Source organism: Loxodonta africana, chromosome 8 (genome assembly GCF_030014295.1).
Source record: "Loxodonta africana isolate mLoxAfr1 chromosome 8, mLoxAfr1.hap2, whole genome shotgun sequence".
In the NCBI taxonomy this organism is placed as follows: domain Eukaryota; kingdom Metazoa; phylum Chordata; class Mammalia; order Proboscidea; family Elephantidae; genus Loxodonta; species Loxodonta africana.
In genome coordinates this window covers 32,196,349-32,216,671 of record NC_087349.1, presented here as the reverse complement: position 1 = coordinate 32,216,671, position 20,323 = coordinate 32,196,349, and the positions used below count along the sequence as shown (strand labels likewise).

The window sequence follows — 20,323 nt, the reverse complement described above, 5'->3', positions numbered from 1 at the left end:
ATTCTATTATTGGTCTTCTAGCCAATAAGTACAAAAGAGTTATTAAAGTTTGACTGGTTTTTCTTCTTTAAACAAGAAATGAGAATCCCACTGCAGAAACTTTTTGTTTCCTGAGTTCTCAAAACATCCTACTTTTTGAACTATAACCACTTAATTTCATTTGCTCTCTGGTAAGCTCAGCTACAGGAAATTGAGGCCTGTGTATCCCCTAGCATGATAATAATAATAAAAAAAAAAAGCATAGCCTTCCAATAATCTGGCTTTTGGGCACGGGGAGTAGTGTAGCTAAGACATGATGAAGAGCCTTCCAGGATTCATACAACCCATCAACATCTACCTACTTCTACTGAGTCAAGGAGAAAAAACGTGGTTGTGGGGAATAGGTGGAGTGTCCTTCGTGTGACTGCCTGCATGTGTAGATCTATAAGTCTCATTTGCTAAAAGCAAATCCTCTGATAAGTTCTTGCCTTAGCTTGTTGACCCTTTACTTACTCCTAAAGTAGTCAAAGCATGAGGGTAATTAATAGCCCGGCTTTAATTATTACCAACAAAAAAGAACCTTAAGAGAAAGAGACTATGTTATTCTGTAGCTCAAAATAGTAAAAGAAGGGAATAATTAAGTATAGCTATGCTTCTTGAATCTAAAAACAAATAAACAACAAAGAGTCAAAGCCCCACTCTTTTTAGTTCAGGGAAAAGATGAATACCCAAAACCCATTGGCATTGAGTTGATTCTGAGTCATAGTGACCCTACAGGACAGAGTAGAACTGCCCCATAGGGCTTCCTGGGCTGTAAATCTTTACAGAAGCAGACTGCCACATCTTTCTCCCATGGAGAGACTTGTGGGTTTAAGCCACTGACCTTTTGGTTTGCAGCTGAGCACTTAACCACTGTGCCACCAGGGATGCTTAGGAAAAGATTAATTGAACCTGTAAATGGAGATTCAACAAGTAACCTACTTTCTGCTAACACTATTTGGCACTGGAAATAGAGTTTTTTTTTTTTATGTAGATATGGTTCAAGAAGGATAAGAGACTCTAAAAGATGAAATTGTTATTCCTAATGGGAAAGGATGTAAAGGAAGCTCAAATGATTAAAGTACATGAAAAAATCAGATGACATATAGCTAAGGAAGCATATACAGCCCACTGCCATCAAGTCAGTTCTGACTCATAGCAACCCTACAGGACAGAGTAGAACTGCCCCATAGGGTTTCCAAGGCTGTAAATCTTTTACAGAAGCAAACTGCCACCATCTGTCTCCCAAAGAGCGGCTGGCTGGTAGATTTGAACTGCTGACCTTTTGGTTAGCAGCTGAGTGCTTTAATCACTGTGCCACTAGCACCACCAGGGTTCCTTAAGTATATACAAGTGAGTTAAGCTGGCTCTCTGAGTGGCTAAAAGTCCAGAGAGAGCAAAAATCTCAAGATTTTAATGTGTGGAGCTGTTTTCCAAGCAAAAGGGTGATGCAAGTGTAAGAGAATAATGATGGGGAAAATAAAAGCAAGCATCACACTGGTAGTATGGGATGGTGACAAGGACATAGTATTGCAAGATCAGTTCTGCCAATAACTAGTTGACTGGTTCTTAAGCATATCATTTGTTTTCTCTGGGCCTATATTCCTTCATCTGTAAAATAAAAGATTTATTATGGGGGACCTTTGAATCTCTCTGATGATACTATTTGGGGAAGAAAGTATTATATTAATAAGTTGTTAAGAAGATACAATTATTTGCTCCTTTTTTATTTTCCCCTTAATTTTTTTGAAGAATTTCAGCAAATAAGTCAATTCCAGCAAAATTATAGAAGAAGTGTGTTTTATGAACACTTGAGAATAAAAGAGGCAAGGAAAGATCCAGCCTGGATTTACTAAAGAAATTGTGCCAAATAAAATCAGATGAGATAGTGGGTATGAAAATACTTGGTAGTCTGTAGAACAGTATTTAGATGTTTATTTTATTAGTGTAAGTGATCATTTTTCTTCATGTTTTGAGTTAGGGGACTGCCGTAGGCATATTTACATCCTTATTTAAGTAAAACATTTAAAAATGTTTTTAATGTTATTCTTGTGTGTAACATGGAGCAATGTGGTCATAATACCTAGTTAATAAATGGTTGCACATATATCATTGCCAACCCTTGTAAGTTGAAGGTGATCTCTAGACTACTATTCCTGGCTCCTTTCCTTGGTATTAACACGGTCACTACTGTGTTATATGAAAATAACTCATGCCTTCTATGTTTGTTTGCCACTGCACCCTCCCCCCGAGAGGTGTTTTTGTAAGAGCACTATGCTATTTTTTTTTTTTTTTACAGCAACATGTAAAAAAAGTTGGCATGGCCGCACTTACGAAAATACCTCGCGGGGCGGGGAGGGGGGGGTGGGCGTGGTTGGCAAACAAATATCGAAGGTATGCATTATTTACGTAAACTTAGAATATTTTTCTCTCAGACTCTTGGAGACAACATAGTACAGTTAAAAGTCATGTGCTCTGGAGACGGCTGATACTTGTGATATGGCTATATGATATTGGCCTGTTTCTTAACTGTTTTATGCCTTGTTCTCCCCATGTATAAAATGGCACTAATTGTAGGTTCTATCCCGTAGAGTTGCTCAGAAGATTAAATAAGATAATGTATGTAAGTGATTAACAGCAGTGTCTGGTACATAGTAAAAAAAAAAAAAAAAAAAAAATTTTTTTTTTTTTTTACATAGTAAGCCCTCAATAAATTTGCAGTAATTTTTTAAGTTTTATTTATTTTGCTGTTGTTGAGAATATACACAGCAAAACATACACCAATTCAATAATTTCTACATGCACAATTCAGTGACATTGATTACATTCCTCAAGTTGTGCAGCTAATCTCACCTTCCTTTTCTGAGTTGTCCCTCCCCTGTTAACATTAGCTCACTGCCCCCTAATGTTCCTATCTAATCTTTCGAGTTGCTATTGTCAATATGATTCCATATAGTTAGTTCTTAAAAAAGCCTAATGCTCAAGGCAGACACTTTTTACTAGTTAAGCTAAATTATTATTTGGTTTTAAGAAGACTTCAGGGGATATTTTTGGTTTAAGGTTTAAAGATTATCTCAGGGCAGTAGTTTCAGGGGTTCATCCAGCCTCCATGGCTCCACAAAGTCGAGAGTCTGTGAGAATTTGAAATTCTGTTCTATGTTTTCCCCCTTTTGATCAGAATTCTTCTCTAGAATCTTTGATCAAAATGTTAAGTAATGGTAGCCAGGCACCGTCCAGTTCTTCTGATCTCGTGGCAAAGGAGACATTTGTTTGTGGAGGCAATTAGCAACACACTCTGTGTCCTCCTTTTATTCCTGACTCTCCTTCTTCCTCTCTTGCTCCAGGTGAATAGAGACGAGTAATTTCGATGATGATAATGATAATATGAAGAAAGGCATGTTTTTGCAGTGTATGGATGGAACACAGCTGAGGCTGGTAGCTTGAGTCAAAGATGACCAAGAGGCTGGAATGATGTGCTGAAGCCATTGAGATTTAATGGTTTAGATTTAATTTTGATATTTAAATTTTAATTGGGTCAAATGTGAAACCCTGATTATAAATTCAAAGTTTTCTTGGTTTTAGTAAAAGAGAGGAAAGACCTGGCTTTGGCTGAACTTAGTGTGAGTAGAATCTTGGAGTCTCTGTTGACTACACGATCATAGGAACAAATGAGATTTCTGCCCAACACCAGCTGTTCAATCCCAGGGCCAGCCTTGCTGGCATTCAGAGAGGTGTGGTGGCCATAGTTCCTCAGACTGTACATCTCCCCAAGCTCTGGACTGGTCAGTTTTGGGGGATTTAGAGGATTATTCCTGTTTCTAGTTCTCATACTTTGAAATTACCCATGGCCCAGTAAAAAAAAAAATGATGAGTTCTGAAGAGTATGTCAGTTGAAGAACTGGAGGTAGTTATCCCGCAAAAGAAGAGGTTTATAGGAGATATTTTAACCATCAATTGACTCGATGGCAATGAGTTTGGTTTTTATTATTATTATTTTAAAAAGGAGTCCTGGTGGTGCAGTGGTTAAAGCAATCGGCTCTAATTGAAAAGACTTCAGTTCGAAGCCACCAGCAGCTGTGCTCCCATAAAGCAGGGATCTGCTTCCATAAAGATTACAGTCTAGGAAACCCTAATGGGGCAGTTCTACTCTATCTAATAGGGTCACTATATGTCAGAATCGACTGGATGGCAACACAACAACAGCAACAGTATGTGAAAGGCCAGCTTGAAGGAGAGTCATATTCCATTTGCTGTGGAAGGCAAAACTAGTAAGTAATTTTCGAGGAGGATGTGTGGAGAGAGTGGAGGTGAGCAGAATGATAAATTGTAGGTTTTAAGAAATTATTTTTTATAGAGGTAAAAATTATATATAGTAACACACACAATCTTAAGTGTAGAACTGGATTATTTTTCACACAGCTGTGTGGCCATCACCCAGAATGCAACATAGAACTTTCCATCATCCCAGAAGGTTGCCTCATACACTTTTCAGCCAATGGCTACTCTCCAACTGAGAAGTCACCACTTTCCTGACCGCCGTCACTATATATTAGCTTTACAAACTTCATACAACCACTTTGGAACACTGTTTAACAGTTTCCAAGTAAAGGTAAACATGCGTCTATCTTCATAACCAGCAACTCTATTTCCAGGTATATATCCAAGAGAAATGAGTTTATATGTTTAAAAAAATTGTACAAGAATAGTCACAGCACCTTTATTCATAATAGCTCCAAACTGAAAATCCAAATATCTATTAGCAAGAGAATAGATAAACATGTTGTGATATATCCACATAACAGTTGTTGTTGTTGTTAGGTGCCGTCGAGTTGTACCACAGAACGAAACACTGCCTGGTCTTGCGCCATCTTTACAATCATTGTTATGCTTGAGCCCATTGTTGCAGCCGCCGTGTCAATCTATTTCATTGAGGATCTTCCTCTTTACTGCTGACCCCATACTTTACCAAGCATGATGGCCTTCTCCAGGGACTTTTCCTTCCTAATACCATGTCCGAAGTATGTAAGACGCAGTCTTGTCGTCCCTGCTTCTAAGGAGCATTCTGGTTGTACTTCTTCCAAGACAGATTTGTTTGTCATTTTGGCAGTCCATGGTATATTCAATATTCTTCGCCAACACCACAATTCAAAGGCATCAAGTCTTCTTCAGTTTTCCTTATTGATTGTCCAGCTTTTCACATGCACGTGATGCAACTGAAAATACTGTGGCTTGGGTCCGGCACACCTTAGTCTTCAAGGTGACGTCTTTGCTTTTCAACACTTGAAAGAGGTCTTTCGCTGCAGATTTGCCCACTGCAGTGCATCTTTTGATTTCTTGACTGCTGCTTCCATGGCTGTTGATTGTGGATCCAAGTAAAATGAAATCCTTGACAACTTCAACCTTTTCTCCATTTATCATAATGTGGCTTTATAGGTCTGGTTTTTTTAGGATTTTTGTTTTCTTTTTGTTGAGGTGTAATCCATACTGAAGGCTGTGGTCTTTGATCTTCATTAGTAAGTGCTTCAAGTCCTCTTCACTTTCAGCAAGCAAGGTTGTGTCATCTGTATAACGCAGGTTGTTAATGAGTCTTCCTCCAACCCTGATGCCCCATTTTTCTTTGTATAGTCCAACGTAATGGAATATTAACCAAAAAAAAAAAAAAAAAAAATCAAACCATTGCCATTGAATCAATTCCAACTTATAGCAACCCTGTAAGCCAGAGTAGAATTGCCTCATAGGGTTTCTAAGGCTGGTGAATTCGAACTGCTGACCTTTTGGTTAGCAGCCACACTCCTAACCAATGGAGTATTATTTGGCAATAAAAAAAAAGTGAACAACTGATACATGATACAACATGAATGAAGCTCAGAAACAGTATGCTGAGTGAAGGAAAATAAACACATATTCTGTGATTCCATTTGTATTAAGTCCAAGACTGTAGTTATTAATGAAAGACTTTTATGACAATTCTATTTTGCATGTCTAAGACACTTGGGGAAGTTCTTTGCCTTTCAGAAAAGGACCTGAGTGAAACACAAGATGGCAAAAAAGTGGGAGGAAAATTGAAATAATGGCAGCAGTTCTGCTGTACTTAAGTGAGAGGCATTTACATAACGTTCCTTGTTTCTGCAGTGAATGAGAGAATTATGTGATGTCTTATTATTTTCTTTTGTTTCCATCTTGGATTCCAATTAAGGGTTTTTTTTTTTTTTAGGAATAGTGATAGCTAAATGGCATAGTTGAAGGGCCTGTTCATACAAAATCTGACTAATTTAGAATGATTTCGAGAGTCTTTCCCTCACAGTAGGAAACCATGGTGGTGTAGTGGTTAAGTGCTATGGCTGCTAACCAAAAGGTCGGCAGTTTGAATCCACCCGGCGCTCCGTGGAAACTCTATGGGGCAGTTCTCCTCTGTCCTAAAGGGTCGCTATGAGTCGGAATCAACTTGATGGCAACGGGTTTGTTTTTTTTTGTTTGGTTTTATTCCTCACAATAAAATTTCCCATAAATCACTGTCAGTATTGCAAAGCAGATTCTTTGTTATTTTCTGCTCAAAACTTCTGACATAACTATTTTCATGACTACTGTTAGCCACTCTGTTCACCTGATCGTTATATCCATTTCCTTAGTGATAAAAGCATAAAATCATAGTAGGCAGACAAAACTATACAGATGGAGAACAGATTAATGGTCACCATGGACAGGTGGGTGGTGGTGAGGAGTGTACAGAAATATAAAGGGGTACCATGAGAGCATTCCTTTGTGGCGATGGAACAGTTGTGTATCTTGATGGTCCTGTACACGAATATATACATGGGATAAAATTGCATAGAGCTGTAGCGTGGCACAAACAGTTAAGCACTTGACTACGAGCCCCAAAAGATTGGCAGTTCGAGCTCACCCTTAAGTGCTTCAGAAGACAGGCCTGGCAATCTGCTTCTGAAAGATCACAGGCTTGAAAATCCTATGTAGCAATACTACTCTGCACACGTGGAGTCACCATGAGTCGGAAGTGACTTGAAAGTAACTAGCAACAACAACAACAACGCACACACACACAGAATGCACATAAAAAATGGTGAACGATGTGTATAGCCTAGTTAACAGTACTGTACCAATGTTAGTGTTCTGGTTTTTAATACGGTACTACAGCTGTATAAGATATCACCATTGGGGGAAGCTGAGTGAAAGATATGTACTATTTTTACAACTTCCTGTGAGCTTATAATTATGTAAGATACAAAGTTAAAAAAATTATAGTCAGAACAATAAACAAGTCTAAGCCCTTTTTTGGAGTCCCGCAGTGGTGCAAATGGTTAATGTGCTCAGCTGCTGACTGAAAGGTTGGAGATTCAAGTCCACCCTGAGGTATCTGGGAAGAAAAACCCGGTACACTACTTCCAAACAAATCAACCATTGAAAATGCTATGGATCAGTTCTACTCTGTCACTTGTGGGCTCGCCATGAGTCGGAATGGACTTGATGGCAACTGGCTAAGCCCTTTTCTTGGAATCAAAGAGGTACTGCACATGTGGCAAGCGGCCCAAAATAATTCTCTTTCTCAGTAGGTAGTGTATATGGCTTTTTCCAGAGTGAGCCAAATTACTGCAATTCCTGCCTCAGACTTAGATGTTAAATGATTATTAAATTTGGAAAAAAAAAAAAAATCTGGTACCGTCGAGTCAGTTCCACCTCATAGATACCCTGTAGGACAGAGTAGAACTGCCCCATAGGGTTTCCAAGGCTGTAGTGTTTACAGAAGCAGATTGCCACATCTTTCTCCCAAGGAGCGGCTGGTGGGTTTGAACCACCAACCTTTCATTTAGCTGCTGAGCACTTAACAACTGCGCTACCAGGGCTCCATGGTTATTAGATTAAAATATGCTTAATGGTGACTGCCCTGTACCAGACACACTGCAAAAGGAATATCCACACTAACTTTCACAACAGTGCGTGTAAGTGCACCCGATGGATCTGCAGGCAGACAGCACTTCCTGTCATAAACCCCACCTTTGTCTGTCCATATCTAGCTCCACCGATGAGTTTGCTTCAGATAAATTGTATAGCAGAAATCTTCCTTTTAGCATCATTGTTATCGTGAAAAAAAAAAAATCACTTATTACATATATATTACAGGAAGCTAAAGAAAATACAGATAAACAGTAGGAAAAAATGCCTATAATCTGACCACCCAGAAATAAACACAATTGCCATTTGGCATTTATTCCAATCTTTTTCTCTCTACGCATATAAATGCTTTTAAAAATAAATCTGAGATCATACGTTTTGTAAGCTTGTTCTACTTATGGTTGCACATGGATGTGTGCACAACAGTGTAACATTTCCCCAGGTCGTGAAATACTTTCTACCACTTGATTTCATGACTGCATAGAATTGCACTTTATGGATATATAGTACCTTAATCAGTCTCCTGTGGTTGAACATTTATGTTTGTTGTTGCCAGTTTTCCACCATTAGAAACAATGTTGTAATGAACGTCCTTAAACTAGATCTTCATACACATTCATGATTATTTCCTTAGGATAAAGCCTTAGAAGTGAAATTGGTGGGTACGCAAAACGTTAAAGCTTTTTTGGTTTACATTGCCAGAGTGATCTGCAGAAAGATTAGCATAATTTTTTTTTTTAATGTTATAAACAAAACCTTCATTTGAACAAGATGCTTTTTCTGAAGGGAAACTTATCTAGGACCAATTTCTTTAGAGTGATTCATCCTCCTTAAAGACAAATTGCCGTGGGTATAATATCTCCTTACCTAAGAGACATTATTGTTTTTACAGTTTAAAAAAAAAAAAAAAATCTGACAAAATCTAAATAAACAAGTTATGCCAGAGCTTTTTACTTTGTAAATGTTTGTTAAACAGTGAGAGCAAAATAACTTGCCAGGGTGGAGTAAGCATCCCACTAATGGGGAATGGGGTGTTTTCATAGAGCCATGCCCCTACCCCCTTTCCCATTTGATATTGATTTAAATTTTTTTTTGATTATTTAATTTTTATTTTTGTTGTACTTTAGATGAAGGTTTACAGAACAAACTAGTTTCTCATCAGTTAGTACACACATTGTTCTGTGACATTAGCTAACAACCCCACAACATGTCAACACTCTCCTCTTCTCAACCTTGGGTTCCCTATTACCAGCTTTCCTGCTCCCTCCTGCCTTCCAGTCCCTGCCCCTGACTATTTAGTTTTTAAGCTTTATGTTTGTGTACATAGGAGTAGAAGTGATGCTTTTCTTTAATGAAAAAAAATGTACTATTGTAGCCATAATGTTGCTGAATCCAGTGCATTTTTTGGCTGTAACTGTCCTGTCTATGTGGTGGGAGACAAGGTTCTGGTGTGATTTTTGATTGGGCCTCTTTAGTCTTCTCCTGAAACACCTCAATTTTATCATTTTCTGAGTTTCCAAGTGGGTAAAGGTGCTTGTTTGATTGATTAGGGACCCATCAAAACACAATCTGATCTTTCTCCTTAAGAAGCTAAGTCCTTAGCAGATTTTCTTTAGCTTACCAAGTGAGGAATCATTTTGCATTGCAACTTTCAAATGATTGTGATCATTATTTTCAGCCACAACAGCTTCCTAGAGCTTTTCCTTGGTTCCCACTTCACAGCAAGATGCCAAGTTAACATAGAAGGAACACAGGCCACACACACCAGAGGTGGAGACAAAGCCATGGATAATTTTTAAATAAAAAAACTGAACTTTTAAGCAGAGCTTGTATTATCTGTAGCTTTTTATCATCTTCCAGTAGCAAGTGGACCCTAGAAACAAGATATTTGCTTTCTGGTTAGATTTTTTACATTGGGAAGCTGTTAAATGTTTACATGGGCAAAACAGCAAGACAAATTCATAAGTGTCCAACATTCATTTTTTCTACTTAGTCATAAGCATGTCATTTTATACTATGCATATGGTGGTAAAATTTTGTTTGAATGTAGTCTATAAGATCTGGGTTATAAAGGCTTTTTTTCTCTTTCAGTTTTATGCTGGTATTTTCTATGATTATTTGTGTTTTATTGAAATTTCCCCAAAAGAAATTCCTCACGATGAAATTGATGGTAAATACTTGTTATTGGATGCGGGATTGGTTTTCTTTTGTGAAATTATTTTCTTCTTATACTATCTATTGACTAATTATGAGACTTTCCTTTTAAATCCTTCCGTAATCCTAAGTTATAAACAGTTCTTTGAAGAAACTTGCAGGGCATTCCAGGTGTTAGAATTTCTTTAACCTAGAGTGACCAAGAGTGCAGGGCCTGTGAATGGCATGTTTTTATCTGTTTTGAATTAACAAAGCATTTATCATACTGTAAATTGGGTTGCAGGTGTTAAAAAAAAAAAAAAAAAATACCAACCCATCCTATTCTGATGAGAAATGGAATCATGATTTAAAAATAAAATTTTCCACAAAGAGACTATCCTCTTTGACTGTATCTACTCTCAGTTGTACCCTGTATTTTTATTTCCCGGTAAACTCTACCTGAATCTGTTACTCATCATTGTCTCTTTCTCCCATTTGAAGGAGGGACAAGGATGAGTAATTTTCTATAAGAAATTTTCTGCACAAACTGAAAGAACCATTTTTCTGGGTGATAAATTAGGCTTCATTTGGAAGAGGGTTTGTCATGAGTTAGAATGAACAAAAATTGTATAGTTTTAAAAAGATCATATCTGTCCTGTAGGGTCACTATGAGTCGGAATATATACCCTTTTTTTTTTTTTTTTGTACATACCCTTGGTTTTTTTTTTGTATATACTCTTGACTTTTACATGTTTAACATATGCTATAAAAAATTGAATATGAAATCCTTAAAATTTAATGCAAAGGAGTTTTAAAAATCTGGTTTATATCTGTTAAAGAATAATTTTTTTGCTGTGTTTTTTTTTTAATCTAGGTAATATTTTTTTCTTCATATTTGTATTTGTTGAAAAATTTTTATGAGTGACATAGAAGTCATGTTTGCCTTTCATGATATCAGGGATGTACACTTATTACCTAAATTTATGTATTTATACCTATTCTCTGTTTTGAATAAGCTCAACATATGACAATCCAGATATTAAAAAGGTGATATTAGATGAAAAATCAGCCTGATAGATTTAACACAAATTATTCACCAAATATGAATAACCCTTAGTTTTGCACACCACCCCTGCTACTTAAAGAAACAGCTGAAGTTCTTATGTACTCTATACATTAAAATATCCCTGATTTATGCTTTATTATTTGACTTTCATGACTAAAATACTTACGTGATTAAAAAGTGTATTAAAAATCATTGCTCTTTGTTTCTGCAAATTTACAAGAGTCCCTACTTTTTCTTTTTTCTCTAACAGATATAAGCTTACCGAAGTCGGCAACAATATGCTACACAGCTGCCTTGCTCAAAGCAAGAGCTGTCTCTGACAAGTAAGTGAATAATAACTTCTGCGGTACTAAATGCCTGGCCTGACTTAAGGAGATGTGTTGCCTCTGAGGGCTTTCTCTGGAAGTTTCTGATAGCCTATAAGATCCCTGCTTATGAGCATGCATTTTCCAAAACCGGCTGATCTTTTCTTTCACTACTAGAAGGAGGAAATATGTATCCCCAGGTATCATAAGGGTGTATGGGTCCCTAAAGAGGGATTTATATGAAATTCTATACCTCTGAGGTGATTTTTTTTTTTTTTTTTTTTGCCAGACAGTAGATACCAAAAGGCCTGCTTGGGACTGACACAAAATGCCTTCCTTTTATTCACTTTTTGCGTATTCCTCTTCCTTCAGCAGTCCACAATTGGGTAGTAGTTGTGACAACATGTAATATGGCCGAGGGGGTGGTCAGCTCCCATTCTTCACTTTATCAATTCTAAAAGCATTCCCCACACCAGGGCCCATTTAATTTGAGTTGCCATCTCAGTGGGACATTTGCCCGTTTTATTCAGGCAGGTGGCTATGACAGAGAGAATTTCCTTAAGCACCCAAGAATGACTGGCAGGTACAAGAGAATAGATGGCTTAACTGTTTTTGAGTTCACAACCACTTGCCCTTCCTGATACAGTCCCTCTGTAGCATTGAAAACAGATAACAGGAACAGAAAACAGCCTCTGCTATGTCAGACAGGTTTGCTGTTAAGTGTGTGTGCACTTCAAGACCGAAGTAATTTTCTTTCATTCTTTTTTATCCTGTAGATCGCCAGTACCTACTGCAACATCTTTTCTCCCTACACAGCGACTCCAGCTTGGGAGGGCAGGGCCAGGGTTGTCACAGCTTCCCCTGTGGTGTCTGCCTGCCAAGCACAGCTCTGGAGTTAGCCCTGGGTGTGAGGTGAGAAAGAGATTGCATGGTCTGGTTTTTTTCATTCACTTGGGCAGGTGTCTCGCCCGCAGTTTGGGCATGCACACCCCCCTGCCGGAACGGCCCCTCGCAGGCTCACCTGCTGCTGAAGCTGCAACGACTTAACCCTCCATGGCAGCACTGACATTGGGTTGGGAGCCCCCTTTAAAATTCTCCCCAGTTCTGTTTTTAACCAAGTGCGCTCTTCTGTAACATCGTTTTCTCTTTTTCCTACACTGTCTGCCCTTGTCAGTCCTCCCTCCCCTGCACCCCCCGACCTAAGCAGGTACCTCTAGAAAATTTAGATTAGCTATTTAGACAGAGAGGCTTGACAGCTGAATCTAATTCCTGCCGCAATTAGATGCAAGCACGCTTTCTGCTTCTGCTGGGGTTTTTGTTGGCCTCGGTCTGAGGGTTCACTCAGAGGTTCCATGTAGTGGAGGTCTGGAGAGCTGGTGCCAGTGGCTCGCTGTGGTTTTATGGGCCCTTAATGTGTAGATGCTTTTCCAGGTTGTTGCCCAAGCAGTGGTCCCAACTGGATGGTGTTTGTCTTTCTGCTTTTCAGATTCTCTCCCGAGGCTGCATCTCGGCGGGGGCTGAGCACAGCAGAGATGAACGCGGTAGAGGCCATTCATAGAGCTGTGGAATTCAATCCTCACGTGCCAAAAGTGAGTGGAATCCCCACAGGAACTCGTTATGATAGCAGAGAAAGCATTCACTGACCACAATGTCGTGTTTCAAATACACCCAGTTATTTAAAAAAAAAAAAAAAAAAAATTGCAACTAACAAATGTTGAGGCACTGTAAAGTCTGTGGTCATTAGCCTCATTTTTAAGCAAAAGCTACATTTGAGAAGCTTTGGGGCCAATTTCAGGGCTTTACATAATAAGGGTAAATTGATGGACCTGGCTTAGACAGGCCAGGTCAGGAAATTTGCAATTGGCAAAATGTAGAGATCCCGAGGGTGTTGATGCATTTGATAGGAATTTCACACCAGTTATAGTCTGTCTCAGACCCAATTCGAGAAGTAAATCTTGTTGTGAATAAAAGTAATAAATACTGTCTAAGGTTACATTCCCTGTCTGTATAAATAAAACATAATTAATCAGTATTGGCAAGAAGATAGTAGGGGATAACCTCAAAGTATGAAGTAGCTTTCTTTCGATTTGTGATTGCCATTTTAATAGGTATATATAGTAGGAAATATTTGTCTTGTTAACTGCACAATTGATCATTTATAAGCACTAATTTTAAGGGAATCACATCTATTTTTTATTTCTAAAATTGTTACTACATCTCTATGATCATTTTATTCAGGAGATGGATTTATATTTATGATTTACCTATACTTGAGTACCTGCCGTGTGATAGGCAAGTAACTGAGGGCCTTTTTCAGTTTGGGATATTTGTGGGTAAAGCACATTTTGTCCTCCAAAAAACTATTCTTGCAGTTCACATCAGGGACTAAAATGAATAACTTTGTTGGTGAGATGTCTGCTAAGGACTTATGTTGGTGAAAAATGACAAAGGAAGGTTTTTTTTCTTGCATTGTTCCAGTAATGTAGCAAAAGGGTGGTGTGTGGGTCTGTTGTATATGTGTGTATGTATGATGATGATTTATGGAGTTTCCTATTTTAATTCATTTTGTTGATATCCACAGTGACAGAGATAAGTGATCTAATATCATTCCTGAGGTTTTACTCAAGTCAAGGTCATCCTTTCACTTAGCAGGAAATTGAAGAGCAGTGCACGGTGCCACAGTTGCATAAGGATGTATTTGTCTGCTCTAGTTCAAGTGGAAAAAAAAGTTTTGTTCTGTTGTACATGGGTTCGCTATGAGTCGGAACCAACTTGACGGCACCTAACAGCAACAACAGTTCAGGTGATGATGAACAACATAGTATGTATAGACTTAGGGATTGACGATAGGGTACCATAAGATATCTTTATGTGGTATTTTTTTTGCTAATCTAAAAATGTTTATTCAACTTTGGTTAAAATTTAAAGCTAAACATGAAAATATTTTCCTGAATTACAGTAAACTTAGGTCATCAATGAACATTTATTAAACACCATTCTCTGACTACAGAGTTCCTCTGTAAGCACAAATAAGACTCCTTTAGAAGTAGTATTATGCAGTAGGGTCCTGGATTCTGAGACAAAAACTTGGGTTCAAGTTCTGGCTGTCATTTACTAGCCATGTGAACCCGGGACTTAGTTTCTGTGAACTCAGTGTCTTCCCTCAATCTTTCAAATGAAGATTTAAAAAAATAAGCCCTAACAAATTTATGTGATAAAGATCAAGTCCTTTGAAAAAGCTTGAGCACCATGTATTTATAAAATAATTGATATTGTATTTATAAAATAATTGATGTTTAGTTTGTTGGAGACCCCTTAAGGCTAGGAACCAAGTCTTACCTTCTTGAGGTATACCACATAGACCCTTGTAGTATACCTGGGCACAAGATAGAAAATCAGCATGATGCTTGTTGTAGGTTAGAATTCTTTATTGAAAAAACCATGTAATTTTATGATAATGGTCAGAAAAGGTTAGTTGAGCCTCTCAGAGTAAGCCCTAAGAAGTAGTTTAAGCCTGCCATGGAAGAATTCGACTCAGTCCAGTAGCACTCCACCTGCAAAATACAATTCTTCTAAGAGTGGACATATTTAAATATTTCGTCCCACTCTACTTTCTAATCATGAAACCGAGAGAGGATAAGGTGCCCAGGAAATAGATTCTCCACCAGTTTGCTTAGTTGGTGATTGTGCTGAGGGGGAATGTGTTGTTTCCAGGAGGGCTTCAAATTGGTTCCTCCCGGTTCAGTCATGGCTGAAGAGGTGACACTGGAACAGACCTGAATATTTTTTAATTTGGGTGACCCGGAATGCAAAAAATTATGGGTCGAAGCCCTGCTAGAAACTTAACTTCCCTCTTAGAAGACAAGGGCAGCATAGCAACAAAATTTTGCCTGTCAGATTCTGCGCAGAGTCTGAAACAACGGTACCGTCTCAAAGATGGCGGCCGGCTGTGCAACTTTGAATGTTTGTCACTCTCCTCAGTCCTAGCAGTAATCCAGTTTCACACATTCGGCTCCTGAAAGGGCTCACTACACTTCTTCCAGAGTCTCCCACTCCACTGCATCTGGGATCCCACCAGGTGGCCGTCCAGCCTAGGCTTGAGTGCTTCAAATGGTGATGGACACATTCTTTCCCAAGGCACCCCATTTCTTAAGGACAATTCCTATTGTTTTCAAGATACTATCATATCTTAGGAAACCCTGGTGGCGTAGTGGTTAAGTGCTACGGCTGCTAACCAAAGGGTCGGCAGTTTGAATCCGCCAGGCGCTCCTTGGAAACTCTATGGGGCAGTTCTACTCTGTCCTATAGGGTAACTATGAGTCGGAATTGACTCGATGGCACTGGGTTTCTGGGTTATCATATCTTAAACACTATCATACTATCATGTCATGGCTTCCCTTCCCCTACCGCAGGAAGTGGTCAGTGACCCACCATAGGAATTTTCAGTATCTACATGCTGTTTTACCTAATTTTAGTCTGTTCCAAGAAGAAATACAAAATACATCTTAGGCCTGCCTTCCATAAATTTCCATCTGGAATTCCATTAAGCAGAGGTACATAGATAATATTTTAACATCCAAGATGAATATTAGTTGTTTACTCCAGGAGGGTTCTCTTAGGAACTCTCTTCACCTGGAAACCTGAAGAGGGGGGAGTAAGTGTTGCCCTTGCCACACTGCAGGACTGGGAAAAAACTTAGGAAAGCCTCAGATCTCTCTTCTATCGGAGAGCCTCTAACAAGTCAGCCAGATTCTAAACCCTAGGGTTTCTGAAGGTTTAAATCCCAGCTGATTAAAAAAAAAAACTGATTAGTAAGGAAGAAATAGGCACATAGATTCACCATTACAGATCATATTGTGTTGCTCCCAGATCCTGCAGAAGAAGGTCTGAATTCCTTTCCTTGGGTGGTTCTTCAGGACCCTTTACAACCTGACCCAACTTGTTTTTCATTTTTTCCAGCTCCTTTTAACATTCATCATTCCAGAAACATCCTCCTCCCCTTCCCTCTCTGCTTCCTCTGAGGAAATCCTACTCATCCTTCACACATTCCCCCGCCCCCACCATTAAAAGCCACCACCAGGAAGCCTGTGCCTTCCTGTCCTGCCTTGCTCTCCCCTCTGTGGTCTCTCACATACATAGTGCATTGACTGTGTGCTTGGGAGCAGGCAGAGGGATCGTGTATTCCAGCGCCTAGATCAGTGTCTGGCACTTGGCTGTCCCTCTGTTAAGTTGATATTTCCTGTGCACTTACTGTCAGCACTGTGAGGAGAAGTGTTAGGGCCTTGATGCTGCTGGTGATTTTTGAGAACTGGGTACACTGTTTAAGAAGATAGAAAGATCTCTTATCAATTATAGGATGTGTCCATTTGATGGGATTAAAATAGGAGCTTTGCAAGTTAAAGGGACTATTCCCCATTTTTGAGAAAATTATACTCATACAATAATGGATAGATGGAAGCATTACCCTGATCTCGATTTTATACCCTCATCTTCGTATTGTTACAGTTAATTAGATTTTTGGCTTTGGCTTTTTCTTCTTCTTTCTCTGCAAATATGTTGCCCTGCAAATATGTTGGAGAGTGGTTCTGTCAACGACTCAGTACTTGACACGTATCTGAATTGACTAGCGCTTGTGCACACTGCAAGGCTGTCTCTATGAAGAGACACATTCGTGTAGAGGACGTTACATGAACTCCATCAGAACAACTGGTAAACTTTCATTTTATCAGTTGATAAGGTGATAAACTTTCATTTTCTGACAAGTTTCAAAAAAAATTAAATTATCCATTTGTTACAAGTAGTATTAGATCTATTTTTTTCTCTGCAGTGGTTTTATAAAAATGAATTCTTTATATTAGAGAATATTATGAAGAGAAAAAAGTCATTTGTAATCCTGTCATCTGGTCATATTTAACAATATTTCCTTCCAGCCTTTTTTGTATATGTTTTTAATACATATACTTTCATATTTAAAAAAATTAACATGGGGCTCTTAAACTTTGTGGTTGGGTGTTAGACATATATTTATTGTTTCCGGGGGAAAATCATCAGATTTTCAGAGCTCCATGACCTTGAAAAGGTTAACCCCTGATTTAAAGTCTAAACTTTTTGTCCATGAGCATTCAAACCCTTTATAAATATTCTCAGTAACTGTTTTCTGGATAACTTACTTCTTCAGTCCTCTATATTCAATTATTAGATTGTGTCCAAAGCCTGTAGTGAACCTCTTCGGACATAAAGACACTTTGGTCTTTGGCATTATTTTCTTAGTATAGACTTAAAGAACTGGAATCACCAAGTCAAGTATGGAAGCACTTTAAGGTTCTTGATACTTATCGCTAAATTTCTTACCAAAAAACATTTGACAGTTTATACTCCCATCAGCAGACGACTTCCTCTTTAGCATTTCATTACACCCTCACCAGCACTGAGCAGTTTATTAAAAGAAAAGAAAGAAGGAAAACAAAAGGCGTTATGATTTTATTAAGTACAAATGGAATTTTGCTCTTTTAGTTTGCATGTCTCTGACACTCTTAGTAAAGTGGAACACTGTCAGCTATGTATATTTATTCTTTTCTGAATTGTCTTGCCCATTATGCAGAATTCCCTTTATTACAAGGAAAATACATTGATTATGACAGAGCTAGGGGTGGCAACATAAGAGTAGGCAGAACTGTGAAGTATAGTTGAAAGGGTTAAAAAATGTTCAAAACATGGACGCCTACTACATCCTAATTATGGGACCAAAGGCAGCCGTGGAGGGAGTTAATTAGCTTCCTGCCCATTCCTTTTTTGATAAAATAGGGATGAAAATAACAGCCTCACAGGGCTGATGAAAAGTAAATAGAATTACATTATGTAACTCACTCAGTGTATAGTAGGTACTCACACATGTTGGCCTCTTCCTCATTACTTCCCTTTTTCCTTCTGCTCCATTTATGTACTTGCAGCCCGGGTGGAAGTAGAGGCTGCCTAGACACATGATTAGCAGGTGCTTCTTGGATCACCCTAGCCTGCAGAAAAGCCAGAGAGTGTGAGTAACAACAGTGGCACACCACTGCCCCTGATCTTGAGTACCCACAGGCTCACTTTAGGGTCCCAGATTTGTGCGAAGATTCTAGAGTATTTTCCTTGCAGCTGTTGTCTTCAGGGATTCCCAGCTTGTAGCTCTTTTTCTGCTTGTGGCTGATAGTTACCCACTTCCAATCAGTGTCTTGTATTCCCATTCTGAGCTTTATACCATCCCTGCTCCCCTCTCCCCGCCCCCCCAACCCCATCCTTGCCTCAGCTCAGTGCTTTGTATCTGGGACGAAGCTTCTCCATACTCAGGCCTCTTGCTCTCCTTGTCTCTCTGCCCCCCGCCTCCTCAGGTGGTCTAGGCCTGTAAGTTTGTTCTAGGCATGAATGAGGTTACCTTATGAAGTGTATCTGCCTTTTTCACCTTTATTACCCTAGAAGAGACAGGGTGTCCCCCCATCCTAGAGGCTGAGGCCCCACCAAGACTGTCTCTCCATTTTGTTGTTGTCGGGTACCGTCCAGCTGATTCTGACTCATAGCAATCCCATGTGACAGAGTGGAACTGCCCCACAGAGTTTTCTTGGCTGTGGTCCTTGTGGAAGCAAGTCACTAGGTCTTTCTTCTGCAGAGCCACTGCATGGGTTTGAACTGCCAGCCTTTCGGCTCAGAACTGAGCATTTAACCGTTGCACCACCATAGTACAACTCAAATTTCCTTATCTGAGTAAGCAGATGTTAAGGCCTCCTTAACAGTCCCTAACACACACACATATACGTATACACTCACACATGTATACACACACAGAGGTAACATGTACACACATACGTACATACAAAGTGCTTCCTGTTTCTGTTTTCACTCTTCTCCAAGCCTTTCTTCTTCACCCCGTGAAAAAACAAGCAGTTATTTGTTTCATTCTCAGGGGTGCTTCTTTCCACCTTCCAACTGAAGTGTGCTGTTAAGTGATGCTTGACTGCTCACCACCAGGACAAGAGAAGCAGTAAGTGCATGAGATGGAGGCAGCAGGGCAGCCCCCTCTACCACAGGCTGTGTGGTCAGGGGTTCCACACTCCCAGAGTCAGAGAGGACGTAGGGGCAGACTTGAGACTCACTAGATGTGTCTTTCAGACCAGGAATGACAGGCTTGGAGTGTCCCAGCCTTGCTAGCTCACCCTCCCTCTTCCCTCCCAGCCTCCACATTCTCTGGCTTGCTGTCTATTCTCATTGGTCAGAGGTAAGGACTCCCATACCCTCGGCAGAGGAATTTTTCCTTTTCCTGCCTGAGTTGGGAGTTACACACTTTGCTAGGTCTCCTGTCACCCATAGCATGTTTGAACTACTTTTACTTAAGCAGTATTAACTTTGCTTTAGCAGGATAACCAGGAGGCACCCCAACTCTTACTTGATCCTAAGGGCACAGTCTTCCTGCCACCCATCAGCCTCTGTATTCTTCAAAGGTGGACAGTTCAGCAGCACAATCCTCTTTCCCTCCCAAGAGCGCATTTGGCTTACACTTACTGAGTGCCTACCACTTGCCAGGCACTGGGACACTAATAACCACATGGTCCATACTCTCAAGGAGCTCCCAGTCAGTGAGAAGACAGACCAGGCCACATATCTGTGAGACCAGCAGAGTGCTATGAGACTGCATAGGAGGGGCAGGTATCCAGCTCACTCTCAGAGCTGGGGAACGTAACCTGGGAGGGCCCTGTTGCTCCTTGAAGACAGATCTGCCCTTTGTTGCTGTAAACATTCTCCAAGTATGTAGCACTGCGGAGGTGGCTTATGTGTGTACTCAATGCACAAGCCTTCCTCAGCTCTGAAAACCCTGGGCATGGTGGTCACCAGGACTGAGCCCTGACTAATAGTCAGACGT

General features: G+C 39.6%; 1 protein-coding gene across 6 annotated transcripts in view; it reads left to right on the top strand.

Annotated features, from left to right (window-relative positions):
- The window catches only part of ST7 (suppression of tumorigenicity 7), a 319,762-nt gene that overhangs the window by 265,604 nt on the left and 33,835 nt on the right, over window positions 1-20,323 (top strand). For 5 of the 6 annotated variants that reach the window (XM_064289784.1, XM_064289783.1, XM_023544581.2 and 2 more), the window contains 2 exons: window positions 11,376-11,448; window positions 12,917-13,019. In XM_064289784.1, the coding sequence (XP_064145854.1) occupies window positions 11,376-11,448; window positions 12,917-13,019 (176 nt within the window). Of the gene's footprint in view, window positions 1-11,375; window positions 11,449-12,206; window positions 12,343-12,916; window positions 13,020-20,323 lie in introns of all 6 variants that reach the window. The other variant, XM_064289787.1, reaches the window with a different exon arrangement.